The sequence below is a fragment of the Gavialis gangeticus genome, unplaced genomic scaffold, assembly GCF_001723915.1.
Source record: "Gavialis gangeticus isolate Ggan-Ray unplaced genomic scaffold, GavGan_comp1, whole genome shotgun sequence".
Lineage (NCBI taxonomy): Eukaryota > Metazoa > Chordata > Crocodylia > Gavialidae > Gavialis > Gavialis gangeticus.
Window position 1 is genome coordinate 31,053,233 of NW_017728994.1, and position 19,153 is coordinate 31,072,385.

At 47.3% G+C, this 19,153-nt stretch overlaps 1 protein-coding gene across 1 annotated transcript in view; it reads right to left on the reverse strand.

Annotated features, from left to right (window-relative positions):
* Positions 1-12,404: 12,404 nt before the first annotated feature.
* LOC109287247 (insulin-like growth factor 1 receptor) overlaps positions 12,405-19,153 on the reverse strand; it is a 47,086-nt gene continuing 40,337 nt past the window's right edge. Inside the window, exons 8-11 of the mRNA XM_019502193.1 lie at positions 18,003-18,118; positions 16,602-16,755; positions 14,922-15,103; positions 12,405-13,039 (exon numbers count right to left, since the gene is read on the reverse strand). Coding sequence (XP_019357738.1) covers positions 12,658-13,039; positions 14,922-15,103; positions 16,602-16,755; positions 18,003-18,118 — 834 coding nt within the window. The 3' untranslated portion in view covers positions 12,405-12,657. The remainder of the gene's footprint in view (positions 13,040-14,921; positions 15,104-16,601; positions 16,756-18,002; positions 18,119-19,153) is intronic.

Here is a 19,153-nt window from a genome sequence, read left to right on the forward strand (position 1 = left end):
GAATATCTCCAAATTGATTTGGAGGGTTCCAATTTGATTTGGAGAGCTTAAAGAGTCTCTTGATTTGATTCAGATTCAGAGATTTAGCCACTGAATCGAGCTGTATCTCTGCCAAATCAAATCAGGGACCAAAGCTTCACACAGCCCTACAGGAGGGGCTGGGGGCTGTGCATAGAGAGAGGTGGAAAACCCAGTAAGGGCAGGATACATCTGCTACTTACTGGCAGGTGTGGAGGTGCCAGTGAAGGAGCAACATGAGTAATCCCAGCCCCATTTTAGAAGCATATGCTCCCTGAGTGTCAGCAGACACACGGTGACTGATGTTGTAAGTGCGCACCTGTAACCAACCAGCACTGGGGGAAAGCAGGATAGACTAGAGGGAGCTTCAGGAGCTCCATAGCTCCTGGGACCCAGTAGCTCTGCAGCAGACAGGGGATGCAGCTGAATCCCCAGACTGAGGGCCCAGAGGGACTTGCAGTCTCAGTGATGCCAGACACAGCAGAATGTGTTTACTCACAGACCCCAGCACACTGACCTAGAGGGTATGGGGCATGTGAAACAAATGGTCTCAGAGACCTGGAGACCTGGGCACTGTGAAGACATTATTTGAGTTCTTTTCTTTAGGTATGTGGTGCCACTGATAGTGACATTGAACCGGTGAATTAATTAAGAACTATAGGGCATTTTTACACATGCAGATGCTACAGCACAGCACACACAGTTGTATAAATGGTGAAATTCACATCAACGTGCAGAAAATAGCAGCAGTTCACTTTTGAACTAAAACACATCAAAGGTGTTTTAGTTCAAAAGTTCACCACTACCATTTTCTGCACGCTGACTTGCATTTTCCCATTTATACAAATGCATGTGAAACAGCACCATGCACATCAGCTCGCATGCACAGCTGACTTGTTTAATCGAGTCTGTTCTGACACACTGGATTTCTGGTGCATCAGAGCAGACAAAAGTATGTGTATAAATGCCCATAGTGATTAGTGTGCCCAGGAATTGATTAGCAGCTGTGGTGGTGATTCGCCTATTTATGTATGAATTAATTGGAACCTGAAACTTGAGTTATAGACACCAGAATTAATTGAGGCAGTAATTTGATTTCCAAAACCCAGGAATCAGCTAAGGGATATGCTAACTAAGAAGCCCTATGCATAGACTGACCTCAAAGCCCCTGAATTGACTTTGACTCAAGATTTAAGTTACTGCAGATTAAATAAGGGATGTGCTGAACTAGAAAACCCATGACCTAATCAGCTGCTATGATCCAATTGGACTTTGAGTAAATTGATAGAGAGAACCACCAAATCCAAAGGCTCTGTGTAGATTAAGGACTATATTGCCTCATTTCACTTTGGGGTTGTCTTGGGAACCTGGCCCCTTACATCTCAACTTCTGGGCCAATAATACTGGCCAGTTTTGGTTGGCATGTGGATGGAATGAAGGGGAGGAGGAGTCCCAAAGACATCCTCAGTGTGAGTCTGCCCACAGGGGTTGATATAAACATTCTAGGACCCTCCCTATCTTTTTATTAAAAGATCAAGGTGTAACAGATGAGACAAAGGAAGCACTCCATGAGCACACTGTGAGCAGGACACACTACAGCTCACATCCTGCTTAGACAGGCAAAGATCTCCCGAGTCCTAAGACAACATCTGTTTTGACAACACTGTGCACACCCAGAAAACTGTACTTGGCTGGAAATGGCCTGAAACTGCAGAGGACAGGGATGGTTGGGGGAAAAGATTTAAAAAACCAACTTACTTGAAGCATGGAAAAGAAAGGCAGCAGGCCCTGGAAACACTGTGGAAGCCCCACATGTTTCCAGGGGCAGCCTAATACAGGTTGTACAACCAATCAGGTTATTTGATTCCACACTTTGACAGAGAGTTGAAAAGCCCTGCCCTGAGCAGAGCAGATATGTACCCCCTGCCCTAGGGGTTTCAGGCATAGACATGATAAATTGTCAAGCAGCCATGATCCCTACCTTACTGTACAGATCTGAGACATGGACAACATACAGGAGCCACCTCAAGTTGCTGGAGAAACACCATCAACGCTGCCTTCAGAAGATCCTTTGAATCCTGTGGGAAGACAAACGCACCAACATTAGCACCTTCTTGCAAGCAAATACCACACACATTGAGGTGATGATCATTTGACAGCAACTTCAGTGGGCCAGCCATATCATCCAGATGTCTGACTCCAGACTTCCGAAGCAAGTTTTTATTCTCCCAGCTCAGGCAACGTGTACACTCAAGAAGAGGGCAGAGAAAGCACTTCAAGGATGTCCCCAAATCAACTTGAAAAAAATGTAACATTGACATCAACTTATGGGAGGCTATCACCTAGTACCATCCCAAATGGAAGAAGAGTTTGCTGCAAGGATCTCAACACTTTGAAGCCTTATGACAACAGGAGACAGAAAAACAGGAGTGGTAGAAACAGTGTGTTGTAGAACAAATCAAGACTACAGAGCCATCCACAAAGAAACACGTGCCCAAGTTGCAATAGAACACGTTGATCCCCGATTTGCTTTGTCAGTCATCTTTGGATGCAAAGATAAGACGATCATGGAAGACAATCATCCTGGACTGCAAAGGATTGCCAATGATTAAAGTGGCATAAATTATTAGGACAAAAGAGACCTCTGTCACAAAAACTCCACTCAGCAAAGCAGTTGTAAGCATCACATCATTAACATATTCCATTGGATGGTCAGACTCCATGGACTGACTATTTGTAGAAGCTTTGCACAAACTAATATTGTCACTGTTAGAAATATACCACAAATGAACCAAACACAAAACCAGTGTACACAGGGGATAGAATCCCACCCACACCTGTCTGAGAACATGTCTAGGTTTTGGGTATCACGTACCCTTCCTCAAGTCACTGAAAAAAAAATAGCTTGGGCTATACAACAGATAGAATAAAGCCTGTGCAAACTCCAGTGTAAATAAAAACAGGCTATAAGATGCATTATTGGGTAGCTAACAGACAAGAGAAATGCAGTCGAAAGGATAAGCTAAGAAGGGGAAGTGAAACTGCAAGCCCATTCCAGAGGGTCATTTTCCTCTATGGAGTACAGAGAGATTAGTAGGGATCAACTAGATCAGCAGTGCTCAGCCATTTTTCCTAGTGGGCTGGTTTGGCAATGCTTAGTTCTTCTACAAGTTGGATTCAGTGGGAACCCTCCAGCTGCGTGGAAGGGGGAATGAGGTAGGCCAGTCTCAACACAGCCCAGCAGGAGACAGGAGCTTAACCTGCCCCATGGAGAGCAAAGAGATGTGGGTCACCCCTGCTGGGGAAGGGGAGAGGCAGGGAAAGGGGGCATGGTAAATTCCCAACCTGGCCCCACAGGGAGGGAAGGGAGCATGGCCTGCAATTGATCCAGAAGTGGGGAGAGTGGCCCAGCCCAGCCTGGGCCAGATGCATAGGGCTTGGGGTTTGGGAATCTGGCAGGAAGCAGGGTGGCTGTATTATTGGCCACTACTTCCCCCCTCGCTCCCCCTGGGTCACCAAATTTCCTGATCTGTAGGAAGTCCTGTGGGCCAGATGTGATGGCATTTGTTGCACTGGATGAGATGTACCACATTCTGGGATAGACAGGTGTAGGATCTGTGATTCTAATGGTTTCATTTTGGGGGCATGTTGATTGTTGGGCCAGAGAGATGAGTTACCAGCTTTTGTTCAGGCAGATTGGGTCTCATTTGGTGTCTGCTGATCAGTGGGGAGTTTAGTCCTTTTCAGGTATTTCTACCCAAAATTATATTTCAAGTACTGTAATTGTCGGTGATCTTTATCATCAGTTCAAGTGTGGATGACAACCAAGGATATAAGGATGGGGAGAGGGGGGCATTGTCTTGCATTGTAGTAGGCTATTGTGGGGTATTTCGGTGACTATGTCAAAGATACAAACTACAGATATTTCTCTGCTGAAGTGTCCTTGCTGGGTAAAGACAGTTTGCAGTTGGGCATGGTTGTGTCACAAAATTTCTTTCTGTGTTTCATTCCAAGAAATTCTGGATGGCTGGATAACTCTCCTAATGAATTCAGAAGCAAAAGGGATCAAACACTTTTATAAACCTGGAGGGTGACAGTGGTTTTCACATTCCTTAACAATGAAAGACACACCTGGTAAAATTGTTGCAGAGTTCTGATGGTGCCTGTTGCTGAAGGAAAAAGCAATGTGAGTGATGTGCAACTAGGAGAATGTTTTTACTGAGTTTTTTTTTAATTTTGCAAAATATGGAGCATTGTGGGAATAGAAGCATCTTGTTTATGATTATTTAATCTACATTTGATAGGACAAGATTGCATATAAATCAGGTAAGAGCATCCAGAGCAGGGCATGAGTCCCTGGGGAGTCCACATACTGGTAAATCAATATTAGAAAATTGAAATGAACAGAAATATCTGAAAACTCCCTGCTTGTTCTGCATATTATGAGAGACAAATAATCCAGACAGGGGTTTTTACTCATTGGAACTTTTATTGTAGTTGCTTCAGGACAATATTCACTTCTTAATCAGAATATCAGCTTAGGCCAGGGGTGGGCAAAATACAGCCCAGAGGCTGGATTTGGGCTGCCAGGCCATTCTATCTGGCCCACAGGGCCCCTAAAAAATGTAGAAAATGAATATTTCTAGGCCCCTGGCTGCCTGTCAACGATGACAGGAGCCAGGGGCAGTAGGACCCAGGGGAAGCCACAGCAAGACCCTGCAACAGCAAGGCCCACCCAGCCAGAATCCCCTGCTTAGCAAAGGTTTCTTGCCTGGGACCGTGGGGCTGTTCATTTCTCCCTGCTCCAGAGCGGGAAATGCAGGAAGAAAAAAGGTGGGGGGATGGGAAGGCAGGGGAGGACTGCGGGTGACCACCCCAGTCCTCAGAGCCAGCCGAGCTCCTGCTGAGTCCAGTGGTCTTGCCATGCAGCTGAGATCCACATGGTGTATAGTGGCTGGCAGGTCAGCAGGAAAGTGGGGAAAGTGGTGGAGGGTGGGGGGGAGTGAAAGCAAGCAGATATGCAGGAGCACAGAGCCTGCCCCAGTGTCCCAGGGCCAGTGCCAGTGGGGCCCAGAGCAGGACAGCAGGAGCACAGGGTGTGGGCTGGTAGGGATCTGTGGAGCCAGGCTGGACTGCGCCAGCAGGGAGAGAGGGAAGCTGGCCTGACTCCATAAAGCCCCAGCTGGCTGGGACCCCGCACTCCTGCTGCCACACTCTGGGCCCTGCTGGCACTAGCCCCAGGAAACTGACACAGGCCCCACACTTCTGTTCAGCTGTTGCTGTCTCCCGTGCACCTGCTCACTCCCATTCCCCCTGCCCCAGCCCTGTGGTACAGGTAGGGACAAGTGCACGCAGCCCTGACCCCACGTGCCCTACACTTGCCTGTCTGGGCTGAGTAGTGGCAACATGGAACAAACTGTTCCTTAGCATGGGTGGAAAGCGACACCCACCCCTCCCCATGGCCACCCAGCCACCCAGAGTCCATGCAGAACTGTCCTTTGTCACCACCACCTCTGGGCTTCCCCATAGGGCAGCAGTGGCAGCGGAGAGCAGGCACAGGCAGCCCTGTGTGGGCTCTGAGCAGCTGCACCAGGAAGCGCTAGCAGCAGGGGGAGGAACCCCTTTTTCCCCATGCTGAGTAGCAGTTTGTCCTGCACTGCTGTTGCTCAGCCTGGGCCCTGTGCTGGCTCTGAGCTCACCCATCAGGGCTGAGCTGCAGCAGCAGCGGCAGCAGCAGCAGCAGTAGCAGCTGGGCATAAATGGCCGTTCAGTGCTGGTGACAGCACCCCCTCCCCCCTTGCCACCACTGGGCAGTTTTTGGTGCGGCCACTGGGAGCCTGCACTGCAATAGGCTGTTGTGTGGCACCTTCACTGCTGCTCAGCCCCCATACCCACCAACCCACAGCTCCCCAGAAACCCCACACCTACCACCCATACCCCTCCCTGATACCCCTGCACACGCCACACAGTATACAAGAGTAAGACTGCATTTTGAGTTATTATGCAATCACTTCTACATATACAGCACACAAATCAGGACAAAAATATACTTTTTAATTAAATTAAAATATATTATTATGGGTGTTTGATTTTTAGTATATAATTTGGGGAAGGGGGGTTGTTTTTTTCCCCTAAGATGGCAAACCCTGTTCCCCAAAGGCATACTTCCAGAGGCAAAGGTGGGACTTCCAGTCCCAAGATGTCCACCAGGGGATGGGGCACCTGTGAAGGGGCAGGGCTACCTATGCAGCCCTCAACAGCTTGCCAAAGCTTGGTAAGTGGCCCTCTACCCAAAATAATTGCCCACCCCTGGCTTATGCTCATGAAAGTTCTTGTGGTTTTACTGCTGACATTTTCCTGCTGCTTACCAGGTCATGGCAGTTCACGCTGGCTCACAGTATTGCAGTTGAAGAAAGTTCTGTTTGAGAGAGCTTATCGTGTGACTCTGACAAGTTATAATTAACTTTCTCCCCATGCACTGTGGAAATGAAGAAAAAGCCTCAAAAAACTCTCCCTTAAATTTAGCAGTTTTATCCTTTATCTGGAGATGCTACAAACACCCTGCCCATCTATCCCCTTTCTTCTTGTACATTCCTTTTTTCCAATCACATGGCTTACTCCCAAGCAGAGCGGTCTCTACAGGGGGAAATCAGGGTGACCACCCTGGGCTTGGTGCTTTGGGGGCCCTGCAGAGCTGGGTGGAACAGCACTGGTGCAGAGCTGGGCAGAGTGGCAGCTCCGTGTCCAACTGCTTGCTAACCTCTCCCCACTGCCAACGCCTCTGCCGCCAATGGCAGTGGCAGCTTCTTCAGGTCCGGGGCCCATGGGATCAGAGCGGGGGACAGGGCACCACATAGACTGATTTGCCCCTAGCCCCACACCCTGGTCGGGTTGGCTCTGCTCCCAAGCATCCCAAATCTTTTCTCTTCTTTTAATCCTATCCTTGTTTCTCTGGTTGTACAGTTTTCTCTGCATGTGTGCATGTTTAACCAAATACGTGCTTTCAAATTCTCCTGAGGTCTTTCTGTGCCTCTATTCCTCATTCATGTACTGAGGATAAAATTTACCTTCTGGTACAATTATGAGATGCTCAGTAGGGCTGTGTGAAATTTCAACAAGCGTTTCATTTTGAAGCTGTTTCAATGCATTTTGAGCTCAAAACAGTGAAATCAAAATGAAACAGAAGGTTTCAAAACAGCTTCAAAACTAGATGAGGGCACTCAAAATTAAACAAAAGGGTTTCAAAACAGCTTTGAAACAAAATGAGAGCACTCCCACTGCCAGGCTGAGCTCTGCGGGGCTGGCGGAGCCAGTCAGAGTACAGGGGAGAGCCAGGGCTGTGCTCCAAGTGGCTCTGCCAGTCCCACAAAGTTCAGCCCGGCAGTGGGAGGCAGGATGTAGCCCTGGCTCTCCCCTGCCTCATGCCACTGAGCTGCACAGTGAGCAGCTCTGCCAGCCCAGGAGAGCTAAGCCTGGTGGCGGGAGGCAGGGGAGAGCCACTGGCCAGGGCTGCACTCTGAGCAGCTCCACCATTGGCTTTCCTGCCACCGGGCTGAGCTCCATGGGGCTGGCAGAGCCGCTTGGACTGCAGCCCAGTGGTGGGAGCTGGGGAAAGCCAGGGCTGTGCTCCAAGTGGCTCTGCCAGGCCCACAGAGCTCAACCTGCCTTCCCAGCACTGTCGGACTCCTCCCAAGGGTGCAGGCCCCCAGGTCTGTGTGTGGGATGACAGGAGTAGCACCAGTCTTCCCAGTGCTGGGCACGGGCTGCACCCAGCGCTAGTCCCAGGTGGGGGAAAAGCAAAACTCATGTCAGTTGCTGGCAGCGGCAGGCTCCTGTCATCCCAAGCACAGATCTGAGGGCCCGCACCCCCAGGAGGAGTATGGCACAACCCCACAGCCCTCCCAGGGGTGCGTGCCCCCAGATCTGCGCCCTTGAGGTGCAGTTTCCCAGAAGCCCCTGCACCTATCTCCATGAAGCTTGGCAGGCTTCATGCCCTCAGTAGGGTCTACCATCCCTGCAATTTTCATCTGAATCATTTCCCATTATAGCCTATGGGTAAAACATCGAAACAGCAAAACAGTGTCGACGAAATGAAATGGGAGTGTTTCGAAATGAAATGAAATGATGAAACGAAACACTGTCCCTTCAAAATGGCAAAACAGAAGTCAAAACAAAATGGAAGTGTTTCACACAGCCGTACTGCTCAGTGTTATAAGTCATCTTGGAGAGAAAAAATGTCTATCTTTCTCATCTATATTTCTAGTGCGTTCCTTCCTATTGCCAGTAAATGTAAAGAAATTAGATTGTGTCACATTCTTTCCTTTAACCAGCTCTGAAAAAACTCCACAGAAGCGTGTGTAGACACAGATAGGGCTGGCTGGGACACAAGGGTGCTTCAGTGAGGGGGCTATTTGCTGGCTAGAGCTGAACTGAAGCTCCCTTATGGCCCAACCAGCCTCTCTGCAGCACACTGAGCTAGGGGAAGCAGTCCCAGACTGGCAGGCTGACCAACCCCACCCTGGGCCCCCTGCCATCCAGGGCTGCTCTGCTCAATCTCCATGGGCTGCACCTGAATAAACTGTGGTGTTTACTGCTCCGGAATTAATTGCTCCCAGGAGCACATTCAAGCAGCGCACCCGGGAGCAATTAACTCTAGAGCAATAAGCTCTGCAGTTTATTCAGGTGCTGTAATTGCACATGTAGATGCACCCACTGTCTCTTCCTTTGTGTCTGTGTAGTACCTAGGCAAGAGCTAGACTGAGGACTTGAGGACTTCAGGCAGTGGTTGAGTTCTACTAATAAATAAATCATGTTGCATTTCAGATTCTCTTTCTTCTGCAGAATCCCAAATGCACTCTTTGTGGGGAACCTGGCAGTAACCACCCCATTCTTCTGTTAGGAAAGCAAATAAGGCCATGCCAGTTCACTGCTTGCTGGTTTTGTTAATGTTTGATGAGTAAAGGATGCTTTGCTACCCCTCCGATGGGTCATTCAAGTTGGCTTCTGGGTCATCTTAGTTGTTTGGATAAATTTCACCAAATCATTCAGACTGGCAAATCAAATGTCTGTCTTGCCAAGTTCACTGAGACATCAAACTGGGCAGATGTTTTGTTTGTATTGGCATCCTGCCATGTAGCCTTTCCATTTCTTCCAGACAGGAGTGTTACCTAAGCTACTAAAACTGTCGTTGAACTGTGCTGATTCCAACACACCTTTCATCTTATTGACACTGGAGCAGGGTAAAGGTTTTGTTAACGGTTCCCTCCACACAGGTAAGCAGAGTCCCTTGTAAAGGAGATAAAGCTCTAGCAAGCAAGGCACTAGCATCCAGGGCAGGGCTGAGTTTTTTTATGAAATTGTTCATAGACATTTCAAATGTCAATTGTCCCCCCAGGCCCACAAAGGAAATTCTTTAACAAAGCTCTCCTAAAGTTCCCCCTGCCAGTCTTTCAACCAGCTGTAAGGGAACACCAAAGCTTCCCAATTTTCAGGCATCACTATTCACATAGGATTAGATCCCCGTTGGTCTGAAGGGGCCCTGGGATGTCAGTCAGCTGGAGGGAGGTAACCACATTGGCAGGAGTCTCTCTCCTCCCAGGCATGGTAGCCTACATCCCCTTAATGATTATGAGAAGTATAAAAACTTGCTAAATGGGCCTCAAAAGGAGAGGGTCAGTCTAGTGATCAGCACCTTGGGATCACCATATAGAGGACAGCAGAACTCCCCTGCCATCTCCAGGACATGAGGGAGATAGTATTTCCAAGGCTTTGAAGCAGATCTGCCATTGCAGATAACAAGTAGGAGCAACAGGTCCTTCCCCTCCCACCCCCTGCCCATCCTACTCTCTGCGGATGGAGTTTAGTGTGTTTGTTCATGTCCTTCACTGGTCCCTATCCCACATTAGGCTGGTGAGAGAGCTGTCTTAGAGTCACCTTTTCATCCTTCCTTCTTTCTAGCAGCAGATGCAGCTCAAGAAATGTGGCTCTGAATGCAAAGAGTCAGTGTTAGTCACACTGCTTTGCCACTTACACCTACAGTCTCACTGACCTAGTATGAGACTCAATATCATCAGTGCGATTTCCTTGATTTTTAGTTTACGGCATCTACCCAATACAAGAAAAGCCATTTTTTTGTTTGTCCTCTGGTTGAGTGTCTAGATGACTGCAGTTAAGGCCTATTCTCTGTTTTTACTTCTGGGTTTTAGAACAGCAGCTCTTGCATTCAGGCTGCCAGTACTGTCTGCTTCTATCAAGTGTGAATTTCTCCCCTGCAGTTACTGGCTATCCTCATGGGGGTTCTCCAAGCCCCAGAAGCTTCTGCCATATTCCACCAGCTCGCCAGGCACCAGTGTGCTTCTGCATGTCCTTCCCGGCAACAGTAGCTGCTGAGCATCCTCAATTTCTAGGCAGGTTGAGGAGGCTGACAAAAACCACAGGGAAGCAAAAAAGAAACTGAGAAGTGTCTTGTTCTAATGAGAAATTTGAAATGGTGCCAATTTCCTATATTTTATAAGCTTAAGACTTAAAAATAAATCCTGGTGTTTATCTGTGTCTGAATAATTGTATACCAGAGGTACATTTTGCTGTTATGTGTTCAAATGCACAGCAATCGCAGAGCCCTGATCATCTTCAAACTGGCTTCTCGAATTGCCAAAGTCCAAACATGGGACATACGATGCAATAAGAAATGCCAGTTTACAATTCACAGATTTTCATTACTTCCATTTAATCTCATTTCATGTTTACAAATAATTGCCCAGTTATTACTATTGGTGTGTTGGATATTTCTAAATTGCTGGTCAGAACAGGTGCCTCCCAGGCCTCTTACACATTGTAAAGCAACACAGGTGTAAAGAAAGCCTTTGAAAGAGCTGCAGCAGGAGTCTTACAAGTCCAGCTGGACTGATAGTGTTTCCGTTGTATGGTATATTTGCCCTTCCAAGAGCTCAAGGTCTAGGTCAAATGAAAGAAATAGGAGGCCTTGGACATTTAACTGATTTTTATGAGGCTGGGCTGTATTAAATGATTTTGGGAGAGGCTACAGACCCCTGCTGCTTCATCCAGCTGACATATAATATGTAATGGGAGGTACATGCCCCCTACTGCCCAGCAAACTTAGTGAATATTTATAGGACTAAAGACTAGTACAGATGTCTGCAACTTTTTTGGGCTGAGTGCCAAAACCCCCTGCAACCTAGACTTCAAAGATGTTGGCATGCCAGGCGTGGTAGGCAGGGGAGTTGCAAGAGGTCCAGTCCTTGTCACAGCAGCACAGCCCTGGCCTCTTCCCCACCATGCTCCAAGAAGCACTCAGGCAGCCACTGCCAGCAACAGACCCTGGTGCAGGCACTCGCAGACTTACAGCTGCCTGCTGCGATCAGCCCAGGCTCTGGGCAGTCCCCTGCCACCTGTCTGGGAGCCCGGACTGATCACAGCAGGCCACCATGAGCCTGCAAGTGGCTGCATGGGGAGTCCAGAGCCCCAGCCCCACTCATTGCTGGCAGTGGTTGCAGGCATACCCCAGGGAGCATGGTGGGCAAGGGGCCAGGGCATGGCGACTAGGGAGCCTGCCCCCTTCCCTGCTGCTGACCAGATTTTGGCCACGTGCACAGGGGCAGCATAGACCCTGCTGGGGCCCCCCAGGCCACAACAGGGTCAAGAGCCAAGGCTGAGGTCTGTGCTACACGTCAGCAGTGGCCTGGCTCCTGAATCCCAGCTCCAGGCTCATGGCTTAGCGCAGTAGGAGCAGGAGCATGGGTGGGGTGGGGGCAGGGCCTGGGACTGGCAGCATGGCTCATCCCAACCCACTGGCACTCAGGCATAGGAGGAGGAATCACCTAGGACCGCCCGTGGCATCAACCCCTGTGGCACCGCCACCACCCACAAACAACTTCCCCCAGCCCTGCAGCCAAGCCAAGGGTTGCCCCACTCCATCTCCAAGGCCGTGGCTCAGGTCTGATGTGCAGGTCCCTTGACCACCCTCAGCACAGACAAACTGTGCAGGGAGAGAAGACACAGACAGGGGCAGCAGGGTCTGGGGCCACCTGGCAGGAAACCTCCTACATGAGGCTGCTGCACTCATGCAGCTTGCCCTGCCCTTTGCAACTGGGTCCAGTGGGCAGGAGACAGGGATGTTCCCCCCTGACCCTCCACCTCTCCGCTCCTTTCCTACCCCCTGCAGGGATGCCAGGCTTTGCAGGTGCACAGCCCCTGGCAGTGGAGTGCAGCTCCGGCCCCTTCCCCACAGTGGCCCCCAAGGTGCGCATGGCAACAAGCCAGGGTGGGACTCAGGACCCCAGTGCAACTCCTTAAAGGCTCATGGCTGCCTCCCATATCTGGCTTGGGCTCTGAACAGCTGCTGCTTGCCATGGAGCCCAGGCTTTTCACAGCAGGGCTTGCAGCCTCCCTGCCACCTTCTGTGAGCAGCCCAGGCTTGGTGGCTGGCAGCAGCTGCCCTGAGCCCAGACCAGCTGTGGCGTGCAGAGCAAAATGGCCTCATGTGACATGCTCTGGCATGCATGACAGTGGTTGCTGACCCCTGGACTAGTATATTAAGCAACATTATGAAAGACTGGTGTTCTGTTCAGCCTTTCCAGCTCTATCATTTTTGCAACCACAAGTCACCCACCTGGCACAGAATTATAACATCCTGCTTTTCCCACTTTTCAATTTCTTTTTCCAATTAATGCCAGTATCAGTGTACATATTGGCTTGCTTGGGGTTATAAAAAGAGACTGGACTCCTCTCTATTCCTTTTCCTGTCTCAAATTCACTAACAACTTCTCCCCACTTCTCTTTCTTAGAGAAATAAAGTGAGCTCCCTTCTAAGGGTTCAGGTCTAGCCACATTTTCATAGACTGAAGAGTTGTCATTGGCATGACCAGCAGCAGGGTCAGGGTCGAAGACACAGCTGTATACATCCTCCTTTGGTATTTCACTCCTGAAGTAAACTGAGTCATATGTGTCCTCATTTGCAACCGAAGGCTCAGACGTGGTGTTGTAGTATAAGTCATTGGACACCCTTTTGAGACAGAGACAGGAAAAACACCATGTTACTGCTCCACTTCTATAGTGCTGCCTGTAGAACTAGTGTGGCTGTGTTCTGGATATTAAGTAAATATTTGCATATGGAAGCATGATTAAAGCAATTAATGCTGACCACTGAAAGGGTCATGAGCTGGGACTAATTCTTCTTCCCAAGACATCATTGGCAGAATCCAGATGATTCCAATGAGACTGCAGTTTTTTCCTCTGAAATACTTTGTGCCAGAGTGGCTTTGCCAGAGGGAGGAGGACAAAATATAAGCTTGCCCAGGGCATCATTTTCCCTAAGGCTGGTTCTGGGTCCAGATCAGGCCATGCCAGAGCCAACACACAGGGCCTGGAAGTCCAGTGAGGCACAGTATACAGCTTGCACCCCATGCCAGCCTCATGCACCACCTGCAGTGCAAGTCCCAAAATGGGGCTTGTGCATGCTGTGGGGGACACATAGGACAGATGGCCCATGCGCACTGGCTCTGGCATGGCCTGATCTAGACCAGCACTAGAGCCAGGACTCTAGGGCAGGTCCAGCAGAATGCAGGATGCAACACACATCCCATGCCAGGCCCCTTAGGCTAGAGGTTCCCAACTACTGGGCCATGGACCCCACAAAGGGTTGGCTGCCAGGCAGTGGCATAAGCCCCCTGCTCAGACCCCCGTCTGTCTACCCAGGTGAGCAGCTTCTGGAGTTAAAGCTTACCTTCTGGGGTTAAAGCTGGGCAGTGGGGCAGCCCCAGGATGAAGGCAGTCGGCTCTGTGTGCCCTGTCCTGCTCCTGCCAGTTCACAGTATAAAAAAGGTTGGGAACCACTGCCCTAGGCCACATGCAGCACCGACCAATTCCAACCTATGCACCAAACCAGCTCCACACACTACATCGGTCTGACACCCACAGGCCAGATTGTACAACTCCTCAGACCAGATCCAGCACATGGGCTATATGTTTGACACTTCTGCTCTAGCACAGAACAATCTACATCTTCCGTAATAAACCAGATGGCAAGATAGTGCATCTCTAGCTGACAATGAAGTAAAAGGCAGGGCAAAAGGATTCAGTGGTTTCCTTGGCATATTCTGTTGCTTTGATCATGCAATATTAATATCTCCCAGTGCACTATGAGGGGATCATGCTTCCCTGTCCCTCCCCAGGAATTTGGAATAAACTATGTGCAGAAACCCCCCGATGTTTCTATCCAAAATACACACATAGTAGGAATTAGTCATGTGCACCTAGGACTGTGCTGAGCTCATGCAAAGTTGGATATATTCTGTAAGGGCCCAATCAAAAGTTTCTTGAAGATAGCCCCTAAATGTATTGTCCTCACTTCAGCGCTAAGTGTATGGTATGTCTACACTGCACACTGGGATGGAGTGCAGAGACACATAATGTAGGTCAGGTACTGCAAATAATCTAGCTGTGGTTGTATGGAGCTCCATTTCAGTAATTTATCCTGCTGAGAAGCATTATGCAATGTAGACATACCCCTAGGCCTTGTCTACACTTCAAAGATTTGCCTGTAGACTGAGACTATAAAGCCCTCCTACTATACTGACAAAAGTGTATACTTCTGCCCTGAACAGAAAACCAGCAAAAGTATTTTGGGCCAAGGTAACTGTGTCTGCAATAGGACTTTTGCTGGTATAAAAATGTGGCAAAAAAATCACTGTGACTGCCATCATTCTACTAGCAAAAGGTTCTAGTGTATACTTAGCCTTGGAGGCTTCTGATGGTGTGGGAGACATCCCCACTGTAGTTGAGGTTCACATTTACCATTCCAATTATACAAATGAACATGAAAAAACCAAGGCAAGGTGTATTCATTATGGGGACTCTATAACAAAAGTAGGACCAGAGTGAATTACCTGTAGGCATCTTTTACTTTCATTACCAGCTCTAAAATGGAGGAGAAGGGGTGTCTTCTGGTTGGGTTAGAATTCCAGCAGGCTTTCATACACAGAATTAATGGAGTAAGCTTTTCCAATTCCTTATCACTGATATTTTCTTCGTCTGTAAATTTCAGAATTTCCTCTGTAAATTTCAAAACCTGTTTTTACAGTTAAGCAAGCAAGAAAACAGAGACACTTTAGCATTCAGACAAACATAGCTGAATATTTTCCTCTATGGCAAATAGTAAAAAGACGTCTAGAGCATACCATATATAAGAACAATTGTAATATGTTAATTAACCCCCAGGAAAAAATGGAATAGGAAAACAAAAAAGTTGGGGAGTGAATTTCAAAGAAACCTTCCTACAGATATTTAGTGGGAGGATGAGGATGGGATTGTGGTAAAGTGTACTTTTTACACTCCCATCTACGGAGGGACAATCACAGTCCCAGCACTACCATCAATCAGGTAGCAGCATAGCACAATATTTCTCCACCTCAAAATTTAATGAATTATAGAAAAAAATGTAATACTGATAAAGACAAACAAGATCCACATTCAGAAAACAAAATCCACATTTGAAATATCAAAGAGTGAACTGTGATACTTTCCACACTCAGAATTAGGGCTACAGAAAAAATGATAGTCACTCTCAAAGCTGGAGGCAGCAGTGCAATCACTCACTAGCAGCGCAGCAGCTATTTTTGCAACCCCTCTCAATCATGCTACTGTACAGTGCACACATTTGGTGATCACGTAGGGTGCACAGTTAGTCTTTCTGCCCTTCTCAACCACTGTCAGTGCTGTGCTGTTAGCAACCCTGAAACTTACTAGGACCTGCCAATTTCAAGGGTGCTTTACAGGCAAGAAGTAACAATGTAACCAGTCTTAATAAAATAATTTAAATTTGCTTATACACCTTGAAGTATATGGGTTTTGGCAAACAACTACTACAATCTGCACAATGTCATGGCTCTTTACATTATATTGACCCCAAAAGCATTCTAGGAGCCAAGGATGTTCAAAGAGACCATCACCAGAATTAAATACTCAAGAAAATATATGTAAGTGAATTTTAATAGCAACTTTAATAATGAAATACAGATAAGATATACATGGACAAACATATAGAGCAAATAATATTAAATTAATAATATTAAATTGATAAAATGCACATTCATCTAAAGAAATGGCAATCTTATTAATATTTGAAAGAAATTAATCTTAAATTCCCTAACATCCTAAGGTCTTAAAAGGCCTCAACTAGGTGGCCAGCCTGTTAAGGGAAAAACACTTTTTTCTTACGTTTAAAAACTAAGTTGTAAAGAAATACTTATCTTGGTTTATCTGCCAGTGGGCTAGTCATCAAGAACCATAGCTCAAGGCTGACAAGCAAAGATTCCCAGGTAAACCTAGATTTTTATACTTAATTATCTGATCTATTTGAGTCACCTTTAGGCATCTTATTTTGACCTGTCTTTCTCATATCTTCTAAACTCTTCTTGCCTCACCTGCTCATTTTCTCTGCCTCCTCTTCTCTTAGCCAAGCTCTGGTCAAGTAGATGCAAGCAAATGCTATTCTGTATCATCATTAGGCAGCTTAGGATTCATTTATCCATGAGAAGTTTATGCTGTTTTCCATTTACTGAACTTACCTCCTTGCTGTTTAGTAAGTGGAAAGGCTTCAACAGCTTGTACATATGCAAATTGGTAAAACATGTTGTTAATGCTTCCCAGACCACAAGACCAAAGGTGAAAACATCTGATGCCCGGGAATACAGTCCAGCATTTCTCACCTCTGGGGCAGCCCTATGGACAGGAATGGACACTTCACTGGTTTATTATAAATCAGCACATGTGAGGAGTTCAGACAGAGTTAGCTGTAAAATGCCCTCCATCCAGAATATATCCCTCCTACCCCTCCAACATTCATTAGGCCAACTTCTGGACAGGCACTTGGGAGTCCCTTTTACTTCAGGGATCCAGTGACCACTGTACAGTGGAAATATCTCCTGAGCCCCTGTAGATACCAATAAATGCTATTCATGATTGGAGCTTTGGAAGTCCAGACACCTAAAAAAAAAAGGGTGTCTCATTTCTACTATTCTGAGAAAAAAGCATGGAGTGGGGTGTCTAAGGGAGTCAACCATCCAGGCAATTCATAGGTCTTCCTTCTTCAGAGTTGTCTCATTCACAAGGATTCAGGCAGATTTTACATGGTAAACTACAATACGCAGCTGGTTACCAGGTTTCCCCCAGCTTTGTGAAAGTCTAGTACAGCTTTCCTGGTCATCCAACAGTTGAACAGTCTGCAAAGCACTTCCCTTCAAGCTAAGCCAGCTAAACCTTCTTTTTTCTGGACAGATTAGTTTTCAGGCGTCTGGGACCCTGCTCCTTTTAGCCTGTAGGAAAGATCGTCTCCTTCAGAGACCTGGTGATTTTTTGAACCCATCTCTTAGTCTCTTTGTCATTACTTCTTCAACAAGCCCAGTGTTGTGGGACTCACTAAAGCTCCTTTCCGCAGGCCAGATTATAACCCCTTCTACCTTACCCAGAGAATGGTTTGCTCACTCTGTCAACCAGGGAGTAAGCAGCAGAGGCTGTGGCATCAGGTTTCATTAAGAGTGGAAAAGAGACTGAAGGGCACTGTAGGAGGTTCATTTTAGCCCAGAAAGGGTAACAAGGCCATGAAGTACCTAAACACCTATTTCCATAAGACCCTGTGGTGACATTTCCCAGGATGACATTTTTGGAGTTCTGATTTTTTGCCAAAAAGTTAAAAAATGTCTTCCTGGAGAAATAAATCAATTTTCTGGCTGTCTCCACGGTTTGACTAGGAACATGGTAGAATTGAAGGAGAGAGAGCACATCTTTAGTGAGGAAATGTTTATGGCCATTGTGGATCTTTCTTCAGAGGTAGTTAGAGGAGCTGGAGAAACACAATGCTGTACCTGAAATTGGGTTGGCTACTAATGGGCTGGATTTTGTGGCAGAAGAGAGGCACAAAGGAAGGCAAGAGTAAATTGGCAACATTAAAAACCCTAAAATCTGTTTACCATTTTTCAGCGTCAATGGGCATGATTTTGCGCACATAGGGGACAAAGAGTCTGCCTTCAGACCCTGTATCTGGCAGACAGACTGCTCTTCCCAAACGACCAACTTTTGCCACCACCTTTCAAAAGAAAGGGAAGAGAATAAGTCAAAAAACACAACATCTAAACAATTCTCCCTTCCCAGGAACAGACAATTCCTGTTGGAGGACTGACTAATTATAGGAACACAGGAATCGTCAGGTTTGCCTGTCTAGTCCAGCCTCTTGCCTTTAACAGTGCCCAATATTAGATGCTATACAGAGAAGAAACTGCATAATGGGCAATTATGAAATAACCCTCAAGTTTCTTCCTAATCTTTGGCAACTAATGCTTGGCTTATGCTCTGGAGAATAAGTTTTTTATCCATTTCACAATTTTAAGCTTAATTAATCAAGGTTATCATTTTTATTGACATAAATGATACCTTTTAAAAAATGTTAATTGATATTTTATATGCAACACATAAATAAGAAATGAAACCTTTTTTGAATCCTGCTAAACGTTGGCCATGGTATATCACAGCAGTGAGCTCCACTGTATTTATGCACAGTGTGAAGTTTGATCTGGTTTAAATCAGTTGCCACTCACAGGGCACATCTGCACAAGATGCTTAACTTCACATTACCATAGTTTATTGTGAAGTAAGCATGTGCATCTACACATGCGCATGCTTACTACACAGTAAACCTCTCTAATCCCAAGTAAATTTGCTACCTGCAAATGCAAGCAGCAAATTTACTCGAGATTAGTAACAGTGCTGTAGTGCCCATGAAGATGCTGGACTGGGAGCAAAATCTGCTCCTGGTCAGCCATCCACCAAAGGATGAGAGATTGCTCCCTGCCCATGGGAGCTGCCTGCTGTCAGGGCAGCCTCTGCCACAGCAGCCTGGGCAGGAACTGTGTCCCCCTGCCCCAGCAGAAGGGAGCTCCAAGCCCCCTGCTCTGAGACTCAGATTGGGGAGCAGGGGCTGGGAGATCCCTATCTCTCAGCCCCTACTCCACCATCACAATCAGGAAGCAGGGGGCTGGGAGACCCTAATCTCCCAGTAGTGGCTCTGAGACTAGTGGGCTGCTGCCAGGAGATCCTTACTTCCCAGCAGTGGCCCCACACTGCT